At 58.6% G+C, this 12,266-nt stretch overlaps 1 protein-coding gene across 1 annotated transcript in view; it reads right to left on the reverse strand.

Annotated features, from left to right (window-relative positions):
• Positions 1-12,266, reverse strand: part of ERGIC1 (endoplasmic reticulum-golgi intermediate compartment 1) — a 77,965-nt gene that overhangs the window by 13,399 nt on the left and 52,300 nt on the right. The window contains exons 4-7 of the mRNA XM_053656926.1: positions 11,348-11,442; positions 7,605-7,729; positions 5,160-5,264; positions 3,636-3,696 (exon numbers count right to left, since the gene is read on the reverse strand). Of these exons, the coding sequence (XP_053512901.1) occupies positions 3,636-3,696; positions 5,160-5,264; positions 7,605-7,729; positions 11,348-11,442 (386 nt within the window). The remainder of the gene's footprint in view (positions 1-3,635; positions 3,697-5,159; positions 5,265-7,604; positions 7,730-11,347; positions 11,443-12,266) is intronic.

The raw sequence follows: 12,266 nt of genomic DNA on the forward strand, positions 1-12,266 counted from the left end.
GAATTTCTCTCCCCATTTTTCAATTCACGGGAGATGTGTTCTCCCTCTACCTGGCCCCGTCGCAGATTCTGGGGTAACTCTCACTCCCTTCCCTGCGGGGTGGGGAGGCCTCAGAGGGCAGGGACCTTACTCATCCCCGTGTCCGTGTCCCCAGAGCCCTGCATGGGCTGGGTAGGGAGCTGGGTACGGCTGGGTACAGCCGCTAATGCTCATTGAATGAATGAACAGGTGGAGGGATGACTGGTCAGAAGCATGAATGGGACAGCAGATGAATCAGCTTCTGATAAGCATGAGGTAACCGGAATTGAACGCTGGGCCCAGAGAGTATTGGCCCAAAGCTGCCAGACATTGCCAGGGAGAGGTATGAATTCCCTTGGGCCTTCTGGGACTCTCAGAGAAGCCAGGGTCAGGGGTCATGGAGCTAAAAGAACAGAAATCAAAGATGTCGGCCCCTGGGTTGTGATCCTGGCCTCCTGGCTGAGTCAGCCCTGGGCCCTGCACTCATGTTGTGGAAGAGATGGGGGATGCAGCTGGTGTCTGCGGCCTCTTCCTGCTAACACTGAGTCTCGGGAAGGAAGGGACAGAGCTTCCGGAGCTGTCTGCAGACTGGAGTCCTCTGGGAACCTGAGAAGAGCCCTGCAGCCTCGGGGCTGAGCCCATGAAGACCCTAATGCCCCTCCGCTCAACCCCGAAGCAGTCCTCAGATAATAAAAGCACCAGAGTCACCTAGGAAAGGCAGACACCTGGGCCTCACCCCCGAAGCTCTGTGTCTGGGCCAAAGCTCAGAACCCATCTGTACTTTACAGCAGGAGCCCAAGACCGCCCTTGAAATACAGCGCTCCAAGTGCCCATCACCCGGGTAAAACCCTGAGGGCATGGAAATCTGTACTGGTTCTAGTAAACAGAATGGGGGGGCCGGGGAAGCAGGGGGGTAGTGAGGGACAACAAAGAAGGCAGAGGGCGTCAAATACACGGTGACGGAAGGAGGCTAGCCCGGGTCGTGACCACTCAGTGGAGTATACAGACGTCATATTATACTCATGTACCTGCAATTTCACGTCACTAACCAATGTCACCCCAATACAGTATGAACAAATTCAAAGGGGTTCTGTTAAAATGTGTACAAAAAATGATCAGGAATAAAAGAAATAAAACTCACAAGTCCACCATCCACAGGAAACCGCGGATTCTCACTCTTGTGTACGAGCTGGCAGACTTGTACGCATGTACACGTTTGCGTTTTCCTAAAATTGGATGACACTGTGCCTTTTACTAAAAACTGAACGCCACGGACCCCAGAGGGCAGGCTCCAGGGTGGGGTCGGTTCTGCGCACTGCCATGCCCCCAGCCTGGTGCCTGGCATGTAGTAGGTGCTCAGTAAACGCCGGCTGCCTGAACGTTGGTGAGGTTCTGACACACTGTGGTCGGTGATGGCAGGCAGCCTGCGGTGTGGCCACGGACACTGTCCCTGCCCCGAGCGCCCACAGCTAGACACAGACCTCATTTTCACTCTCATAAACAATGACCTAATGGACATCATTTTCCTAAATCGCTGGACACTCTTAATTCTTTCCTTAGCTTCCTCTCTCATGAGCAGAATGGATGACTCAAACGCAATGACCAGTTGCAGAGCCTTTGATACGATTTGCCAAATATCCGCTAGAGACCTTGCACCTAACGTACCCACATGGATTCCTCGTCAGCTGACCCCTCCTCACGGCTAGTGACTCCAGCGCCATCCACGCAGGCCCACGTACCCTTCCTGCTTCCTCCTGCCCTGCACGCATCTCCTTACGGAGAAGCTGGGCAAGACACAGGGATCGTGGAAGGAGCTCCCCTGCACCCGTTTCCCGGAGTCCCAGCGAACAACCATGGCCAATGCGCTTCGACGAGACCGCATTGCCCCTCCTCTCCCATTTGATGTTGAAGCTGACCCTAGACATCACGTCAACTCATCCACAAGCATTTGCGTGCGTGCTGTCTCCCTGAAAGATAAGAACTCCTTAGAAAAGAACACCAACCACCACAAGGCCACCATCACAGCTCAAACGTCAACAACTTCGGCATCGTCGGCATCTTCAAAGAGAGCGGCCTGAGCTGGGAAAGACAGTGAACTCGTTCCTTAGGAGGAGTGGGGTCAGGTCTACAGAGAAGGTGGTCAGGGAGGGCCTCCGAGTGGTGGCGTTCGTGCCGACACCAAAATGACAAGAGGCAGCCCCCTGGGAAGACAGGAGCGCAGGGGGACCCCCCAGAGGCGAAGGCCCCCTAGCGCGGACCGATGCTGAGAGCTCAGGAAATGACAGGCTGTCCCAACACCCTCCATCTGGCCCTCTGCCACCAGACCTGATGCGTTTTTCTGGCCACCGAGCCAGCCTGGGACAGCTTGCGTCTCAGCCCCAGGCGGTACCGTTTCCTGCCCGGACCCTCTGCTGGCTCCCCCTCTGGGCCCTTGAGCTGGATCGGTGTCCCATCCTGGGCAGCTGAGGGTCCGTGCTAACTGCAGGCACATGTGGATGGCCACCTGGGGACCCCACGCTGCCCTAACACAGACCTCTGACGACCCCCCGCCATCTGCGACATTCACACACACACACAGGCAGTGCCGTCACGAGCTCAGGCACTTCTGGTGGCAGCGTGAACGGGTGAGGGCCACTGGGAAGGCACTGGGGAGCTGATAACACGGCAGGCACGGGACGTGTGGGCAGCACTGCTGATGCAGCAAAAATGCACTGGCCTGGCCGAGCCGCTGGGCGGGCGGCTGGGCCTTCGTCACGGCCGGAAACACCGGACAGAACTGTGGTTAGGTCATGAGGCCGAGTGCAAAAATCTCAAGGTGACCTGCTGCCTACGCTTTGAAGAAATGAGCCCTGGCCGTGGACAAGAACCCGCAGGGACACAGAGAATGGTGAGTAGGGTTTCCTGGGGGCGGGGCAGGGCCCGGGGAGATGTGTTCTCTTATTGAGGTTCCTGATGATTGGCGAGCAGAAGGTATTTGAAGAAATGCTAGGAAAAGCCTTATGGATAAGAAAGGTGAGCTCAGGTGAGGAAGTTGGGAAAGGCAAGGTGACCTGCCCTGCAGCCTCCCAGGCCCGGTCTGTGCTCACGCCCAAGGCCCTGAGTGTGCCCGTGCTTTCCAGCTGGTGTGTAAACACAGGGCACAGTAACCTGGGCCGAGGTGCCAGGAGCTGAGCCAGGAGAGGACTTGGGAGGGGGTCAGCAGAAGGGAGGGTGGGGTGGGGGCAGTGGCCCAGGTAGCCAGACCTGACTGAGCCGCCCACAGACCTGGTCTCAGGCAACCATGTGACCCAGGAGGGGTGCCACTGCTGGGCCACTACTCCCTGTGGGACCTGAGGTGACTCATTTAGGGACTGAGAATGGTAACAGCGGCTACAGTCATGGCTGCCCACGAGCACTGATGGAAGTGCCCGGGGCTGCGCTGACTTTCCCCAGGGTCAAGTCAATTTCTCTTCCCTTCTCTGAAAGATAGAGCGAGTTCCATCTTCCTCCCAGGCTCGCTGTGCGGAAGAGGCCTGGCTTACCGGGAGTGCCCCGCACCGGTCCCTGCCTTCCCCCACTCTCTCTGGGCAGCGCCGGGATTGCCCGGGTGGGAGGCTGCTCCCAGCGGCAACACTTACGGTTGGAGGTGAGTCTGTCCGCTCCCCCGAGGGCATTGAACGCTCCATGGACATTCTGGACCTGTGGAGAGACACAGCAAGGGGGCTGACCTTGAGATGCCGCCCCCTCCAGACCTGGCCGTGGTTGCCAGCGGACAACCAGGTGCGATCTGGTTTAGGGACCTCCTGTTTGTAAAATGGGAGTCCATCAGGGTCTGCCTTGTAAAGAAGTTGTGGGGAGCAAGATCCAGACACTGCACAGGCCCGGCACACAGTAGGCCCTAGCTTCCCATCTTGGGCACCTACTATGTGCGCTCTGTCCTGGGTACTCTGGGGCCTGGCACAGACCCTGGTGCAGAGCGGACATCTCTAGAGAGTCCGATGAATCCATGAGTGTTCGAGGCATAGAAAGGAAGACCCAGAGCCAGACACGCCTGGTCTCTTACAGCTGTGTGGCCTTGGGCAAGTTACCGAACTTCTCTGAACCAGTGTCCTCATCAGGAAAAGTAAATCCTATCCCACACCGCTAAGGGAGGTATTTTTTTTAAAGATATCACTTATTTATTTTTAGAGAGGGGGGAAAGGAGGGAGGAAGAGAGGGGGAGCAACATCCATGTGTGGTTGCCTCTTGCATACCCCCTACTGGGGACCTGCCCTGCAACCCAGGCATGGGTTGCATGAATTGAACCGGCGACCCCTTGGTTTGCAGGCCAGCACTCAATCCATTGAGCCACCTCAGCCAGGGCTCCTGAGGGAGTTTTTGACAGGATTACAGAAGGAGTCGCCTACAACCCTGTATTCTAAGTGACAAAGGGCAGGCTTCTCACCAAGCAAGGCCTGGGGAGGCCAGTACCAGGCTGCCAGCCGCCCCCCCCCCCCAGCACTATGGCCAGGCAGTCACTCTCCCTCTGAGCCTCGGTTCCCTTTGTCACACAGGCTACAAGAGCAAGAGTCTGGGGGCCGTCAACGCTCCCCTGGCTGCAGCCGGCAGAGTCGGGCCGTCAGCGTCTGGTCCTCCGTGTTTGCTGCTGTGAGTTTGAAACCGCCGGCGGGGCCTGCTGCCCTCTGAGTCACACAACCAGGGCTCGGAACACCCTGTTCACCGCGCAACCCACTGAACAGCGTGGGCCGGAGCGGAGAGGCCGTGGGGCCACGGAGGGGGGCGGGCTGGACTGTGCGGTCAGACAGATCTCAGGGGTCCCTGCACGAGTGGCTTCTCTGGTCCCAGCTCCACGTCTGTGAAACGTGGTGCCCCCTCCCACTGCATGAGGCTGCGCCGACAGAGAGGAAGCATTAGCACTGAGTACTTGCTTCCCCGGGACTAGGCCTCAAGCCGAGGGTCCAAGGCCAGAGTGCTGTTGATGAGACAGCAGCCGTGCACTCAGGAGGAGCAAACGGAGCGGGCGCAGGATGGAGCAGAGGCTCAAAGGGGGCGGCGGCCCCTCCGGACGGCATCGCTCTGTGCCCAGGAAGGACAGACGGCTCTGGTGACACCGCCCCCGTGCGCCCATCCCCGGCCACACCGCCTGCAGTGTGGCCGCTCACCTGTAGCGTGTCCCCAAAGGAGAGCTTGTGGATGACGTGGGTCATGTCCGGGTTCTGAGGCTGGGCCGTGGCACTGTGTGTGGACACATGGAAGTTGCCCGGGACCTGGGGAGAGAGGCAGGTTGCAGGAGTCTGGTGGGCTCTCCCGGAGGGTGGGGCACAGGGCTGTGCCCTGGAGCCAGACAGATCTAGATGGGGACCCCAGCGCGGTCAGGCCTCGAGATTGGAGGGGCCACTGCCCATCTCTGAGCCCTGGCTTCCTCATGGGCTGAATGTGGCAATGACGGTAGCTGCCCAAGGGGACCACTGGGGCTGGAGCAGGGTGCAAAGCATGTCTGTGAAGTGTCCTACTGGACACCGGGTGCAGGGCCACGGACTGAGACAGCAGCTGCCCGCCACCCACTCCTGGCCACTGGCTCCACAGTGGGTCGGGGGGCGACCTTCAGGCCAGCAGAGCAATGCAGCTTCCTGGAACTCCGAATCAACTCATTGCCCACAAGGGGAAGAAGTACAGCTTATGGTCTAGCAGCTTATTTTGTAAACACGGCTGTTTTAAACTCTGCAGTCCTCTCTCAAGGAATACACGTCTTCTCTAGGGCCTGGGCTGTGCGCTGACTCGGGAGGAACTTGGCGGACAGTGCGTGGCCAGCCTCGGCAAGCGCACAACAAGTGGCCAGCACGGCATCTGGGCCCTGGGCCCAGGGGGTGGGGAGGAGGGGGCAAGCCACTGGGTCTGGGGTGAGCAGGAGGGACAGCATCACCCATTCAGAGCCTGATTACCTGTGACAGGGCAGCAGCTGAGTTCCACATGGTGGCTCCCATCTGGCCCTGCCTCCCAGCTGAACATGGTCATTGGCTACTCTGGGTCTCAGTCTCTCCATCAGCACAATGGGGATGACAACCTCAGGGGGTTACCGGGAGGATTAAACGAGGTGACGAGTGCCAAGCCGATGGCACTGTCACTGGGTTGCGTTCGTAGGTTGCACCACTTTGTCGTCAGGGAGAAGGACCTCCCGGAGGAGGGGACAGCGTGTACACAGGCAGGCGTGGGGAGGAGCCACCGCCCTTAAGAAACACTTTACACTTCATTTTTACTTGTGCAGGTAACACGTGGAGACAGCTCTATTACAAAAACTTCACGAGATAAAGTCAGGGCTCCAGTCCCCATGGCCGACCACCCCCAGACACAAGGACAAGACGGCATCTGGCAGGAGTCCTGCGGCGCTTCCTGTGCGGTGACGTGGGGCCCCCTGCGGACGTGGGCAGAATCGTGTCTGGGGCCCGCGCCGCCCGCTCCCAGAGTTCAGTGGGCCAAGGAGGCTGGCTCCTGCGCATCTGCCACCCGCTGCCGCCCCTCGGGCTGTGACTCAGTGACCCTCTCCCCCTGGGCATCCATCACAGGTGGCTGACTCATCCCGGCACACGCTGGGCCGGAGAAAGAAAAGACGGCGCTCTTAGAGCCTGTGACTTAGGAACCTGCGTCAGTGCCTCTGATGGATTTTAAAAATACATTGCCGGAGCCAGCCTCAAACCCCGGCTCACCCTGCCCTCTTCCCCGGGGCGCTGGGTGATTAAGCGAGGAGTGTGGGGGCTGAGGGCTGCCAGAGCAGCTCAAGACACGTGCACTCTGACTTCTGGCTGCTGACCAGCCTCCTGGTGGGTGGACAGGAGGCCGCAGGGTAAGTGCGAGCCAGATGGAGCGAGATAAAGGGGTGGGGGTCAGCTGCAGGCCCCGCCTGCCTCCATGGCTTTCTCCTCCGAGCCACCGTCTGGCTGAGAGACTCTCGAAGGCACGACCCCTTAGCCCGCCCAGGGTGGGTGGGGGTCCGAAGGGGCCCTGAACTGTGCTCCGGAGTGAATAAACACACTGGTCAGGTCCCGTGTGACCGAGGTGTCTCAGGGGAGAGAGCAGGAGCCCGGGTGTGCGTGCCAGCACTGGGACTCCGCCCACCCGTCCGACACGCAGCCCCAGAGCAGGTCACCCACCCTGAGACCTGGCAGGTGCCTCATACAAAGTATTGAACTAAATGAATGTATAATAATAGCTCATTTACTCCTCACACAAGTTTTGTGAAGGAGGTGCATCATCACACGGTCATTCCATCCTCCCCCTAAAGATGTGAAAACTGAGGCTAAGACGGGCCGAGGGGCTCGGAGGGCATGCCTCGGCCAGGACGGGATGGAGCTGGGGCTCGAATGCAGGGCTTGGGGCTGCCAACGCTGCGGTCTCCCACCCCACGCTGCCCAATTCCACGCTGCCTGATCCTGCCAGCAGGGGCTCCAAGCCCCAGGGGGCCCGGAACCCCCACCCAGACGGTCACTAGGAAACCCCAGACACCTGGGTATTGACCTCAGCCTGCAGGGGGGTGGCTGGGGGAGGCTAGTGGGTGCGTCAGGGTCTGGGGAGGAAGGGGACAGAGGAGATGGGGACCGGGGTCTCTATACCTTGTTGATGCTGAACTGGCCCTCGAAGCGGCAGCCCGCCCCGTTGTTCAGCGGGACCTTCATGGAGTTGTCGATGTGCCCCACCTCGTGCCTGCCCATCTCATCCTGGATGTCGAGCCCGACCACTGCGACAGCCAAGGAGAGAAGAGTCACAAACACCCAGAGAGACGGGGGTGAAGCACCAGCCCTCTCCCCAATCCCCTCCGTGGACAGGCCGGGCCTTCCAGGAGCTCATGGTCTGGGGCCCAGAAACACAGAGAGGAAGTCAGGCCGCAGGGGAGGAGGACAAAGGGACCCTGGACGAAGAGGGAGCCAGCGGCCCTCGTCCCCGCCACTGCCTGCACTGGGAAGGAAGAGGGGAAAGAGAGGAGGGGGGTAGCAGCTAGTGGGGCCAGTGAGGCAGGATTGCAGGGTGTGGGGGTGACGGCTGCCCCATGGGAGGCTGCAGACTGCAGAGGGTCAGGGTTAGGAGACGGCCTGAGTCATGGCCCCGCCTGCCTTGTACCAGCTGTGTGACCCTGGCTGAGGCCCTTAACCTCCCTATGCCTCAGTTTCTGTCTTGGGAAATGGGGTGATAACAATGAGACCTTCCTTGGAGGAGCGTGAGGATCAAACAGTTCATATGTGTAGAAAACGCTTGGAACAGGGCGTAATGCACAGGAAGTGGCCGCTGCGTAATAAACTTCAACACTTAGTGTGTCTCAGACAAAATCTGGGTTCACTGGTCAAACAGGCTCATTCATTCATTCATTCATTCATCATTAGTTCACTCATTCATGCATTCACACCTTCCCTTCCCCCAATACCTATTCCTCCAGGCCTTGCCCTGCCAGAACACAGGCTCAATACACTAAATGGGAAACCTGGGGCAGCCTGGTCCCCGACTCCAGTGTGTCTCTACCACCCCTGTGACTCAGCTTCCCAATCTGGGAAATGGGCAGGTGCATGCCAACTGCATGTCCCAAGCTGGTCCAAGCGGCAAGGTGGAGATGGAGGTGGTGGGGTCCCCATAACCCACAGAAACACAGCAATTTCCCTGGAAGGATCGCTGGGAAGGAGGTTTCCATGTATAGAAAGAGCAGCTGGAGGTAACATTTTAAACGAGCCAATCCTGCAAGGGAGCAACGGGAACCACTGCCACGCCCTCGGTGGAGACAGGGAAGGGAGCAAGGGCCCGCCCACAGATGAGGATGGGATGCAGCCCCTACAAAGGATGCTCAGGGGGCTGCAATAGGTGGGAAGGTCGATGCCTCAATGTTCGGTTTAAAAGAACACACACGCGGATCCCCATGTGAGTCAGCAGTCGCTTCCCGGGAGGCTGTCCTCCGCATGCACACGTGACCAGACAAGTGCGCAAGGCTGCTCAGGGCAACCGTGTTTGAGATTGCGACAGCTGGAAGCAGCCCAGCTGCTGGTCAGCAGGGGCCTGGCCAATGGAACGGCCCCCTCTGGAAGGCTGGGCAGCGGGTACAGGAAGCCTCGGAGCCCGCGTGCGGGAGAGGCTGCCCACGGCAGGGCAGCGGCTGAGTGTGGGGGTGGGCTTCACGCAAGTTACCTAACCCCTCTGTTTCTCAGTTTCCTCCTCCATCCTAGGTTTCTGAGGACAAAGAAAAAATTAAACACAGCACTTACTATGCACCAGACACCTTTCTAAGTGCCTTTTATGTAAGAATGCACCATCTGCCCATTCCCATGGGGAAGGTAATGTTATCAGACCCATCCTTTTTGGGGAGACACTGAGGCACAGAGAGGTTAAGGAACTTGCCTGTGACTGCACAGCTAAGAAACGATGATGCGTGGATTGGAACCCATGGAGTCTCGATCCAGAGCCCATGCCCTGTGGACACTCTGCTAGACACCCCTCGTCTTCACACACCAGCACAGCCAAAGCATCGAAGATGGGGCCCGGGCCGGGCTCAGAGGCCACTGAATGCCTGCTGGGGTTACCGCGTCACTAATCCGACGAGCAATGTAAGAACAGCCCCAAGTCATTCGCTGAAAAAAGAAGCCCCAGAAAGGTCCCATACAGTTGGGTCCCCATGATGGAAAAAGAAAAGAAGACTGTTGATGGACAGCGAGGCAGGCAGGCAGACGGACAGAAGACATGGGTGGGAGCTGAGGTCCCCACTGTTGGCAGAGGCTCCCTCCGGAGTGGGTGGCCCCCTGGGGGAACATGTGTTTCTTTCAGTGTTTCCTTGATCTATTTCTGTACTTTGAACGTGTCATCCTTTTCAAAAATAAAACGTGTATTCCTGGATTAGTTGTGTAACCAAAAAACCCCATTATTTTAGAAGCAGGACATGGGATCGCACAGCAGGACCTCAGCGGGTGCAGAAACGCGTGGAAGGGGACGCTAGGGAGACCTCATGGCCTGGGACGTCCACCGAGGCCGTCGTGGGAGTGAAGGGGGGCGGTTTCTCCTCTCTCTGCTGCTCTGGATTTTCCAAAAGTACCATGGTGAGCACGCATTTTTCCTGCTATAACGTAAACCTGACACAGAGCTCTGGCAGAAGCCACCCGGGTTTGGGTGACGGCCCCGCAGAGCAGCAGGGCCCCACAGGCCGGTGCAGCCACAGTCTGAGGTCGCTGGGCCCCAGCCTAGAGCCACATCCCTTCCCTCCCCTGCCCCACGGGGCCCAGTCCTTGTTCCAGAGACATGACCAACTCCTGAACGAGAAGCTGCCAGATGAATTATTTTTCTAAGAGAGAGTAAGACAAAAATAAAACCGACCTATTCCAACAGGTTCCCTGGCTTGGGACCCACTGTGGATTCAAAGTGGTGATGTCATTCTCGGCAAGAGTGGTCACAGGGCTGCCTCCTCATCGCTGCCTGCAGAACCTCCAGCGTGCTGCCCCGCAACAGGATGGGAGCGGGTGCACGCCAGGCTGGGCCAGAGAAACAGCTGGAGCCCCAGTCCCCTCACCCGCGGGTCTAGGAACCAGCTTATCACGTCCTCTCGACAACTTCGGGCGATAGTTAGCACTGAGCCCATTTTACAGATGAGAAGACTGAGGCTTGGAGCAGTTACCGTAACCGGGGTCATACACTTTTAATGACCAAAGGAGCCAGAATCTGACACCGCACACCAGACTTCCACTGAGTTTTGTTTACACAAGTAATTCGTTCTCTTGGTTGAAACAAAGGAAACAAACGAGGTAGGGCCTGATCGAAAGGAGGTGTTCCCACAGCCGCTAAGAGCTCAGAGCTGCCTCCTCCTCCAGGTGACTGGTTGGCTGGAGGGCTCCCTGCCTTCAGATGCCCGGGAGGTTCTATGACCCTCCACCCATTCCCCACCCAACACCCTGCAGTGGTTAGTCAAGGACACCAGGGATGAGGATAATGACAGCCAGGCCCTTTGCCACCGGTGGGACAAACTGCAGTGCCCCTCACATGCCACACATCTCTGCTTGTCCTCTCGCCTCCCTCACGCCCTTACCGGTTCCTCCTGAGAGCCCTCCCTCAATAGATCCATTTTTGGAGAAGCGGACTCTGCTTCTTGGGAACCTGAAGTAAGAAACATCCCTGCCCCCCTGGAACATGTATTCTCCAGAGGAAACACCCCTTAGCAGCGTCTTGTTTTTTCTTCCAGAAACCCACCAAGTACGTTCCAATGGGGTCATATTCTCCCCCAAAGGGGTGGGGAGAATCTCATGCTGCCTGCGGTTGGCAGCCCGCCCTGTTCACTCCCCTGGTCCTGGTTCTCATGCCACTTAAAGGAGGGGGTCCTGCCACGGATACTCACATTCACAGTGCAGGTTGGGCAAACTGATGTTCAGGCTGACGTCGATTTTGCCCCCGCTGTCCTTGTCCGGGTCATCGACGTACAGCTCATTCACACTGCGGGAGACAAGCACAGAAGCCTTTGCTGGAATGAGGGCGGCTGCGGGGACAGCCAGGGACCACCCCCCACAGTGACTCCTGCTCCGATAGCCTGCATCACTCCCCTGGCGGGAAGCCCGCGCCTGCCCAGGCGCAGGGCAGCAGGGCTCCCATCCTGATGGCGAGGGTGCTCCCCAGATGCTGGCCTTCCCGCTCCGAGGGAGGGTGTGGGGGTGTGGGGGTGTGGCAGGAGCACGGGGCTCAGTTCAGGTTCCAGTCCCGGCTGTGCCACTCTCCGTGGGGACTCAGCAGAGGTCACCTCTGGGAATGCATCTGTCACATGGGTGTGAGTGGGGTGGTGTGAAAGTGGACACGAGAACTGCGGGCCTTGCTAGGGATCCAGGCCTGGCGCCACCAGCAGGCACACGGCACCTCCCTCCCTCCCCGCTGTGAGGTCGGGGCTCCCTGGGTGCCCGTCCTCATGCCCCGGCTCTCACAAGCCCTGGGCGGGTTGCAGGTCTGAGAACAACCAAACCGACGTATCAGTATCTTGTGGCTGCTGTAACACGTGGTCGGGAAGGTAACGACTTAAAACAGCACCCATTTATTAGCTTCCACTTTGGAGGCCAGCCGTCTACAGTGGGTCTCCAGGGAAGAGTCCCCTGTCTTGCCTTCTTTGGTTCTGGCAGCCACCTCTGCTCACAGCCCCTGCCTTCACCTTCCCGGCCAGCCGCATGGCACGTTCTCTCCTCCTGCCTTCCTCTTAGAACCCTTGTGAGTTCGCCCTGCCCACCTGGGTAACCCAGGACCACCTTCCCATCTCATGACTCCAGACATCATTA

Source organism: Artibeus jamaicensis, unplaced genomic scaffold (genome assembly GCF_021234435.1).
Source record: "Artibeus jamaicensis isolate MK-2021 breed Jamaican fruit bat unplaced genomic scaffold, CSHL_Jam_final scaffold_3151, whole genome shotgun sequence".
Classification (NCBI taxonomy): Eukaryota; Metazoa; Chordata; class Mammalia; order Chiroptera; family Phyllostomidae; genus Artibeus; species Artibeus jamaicensis.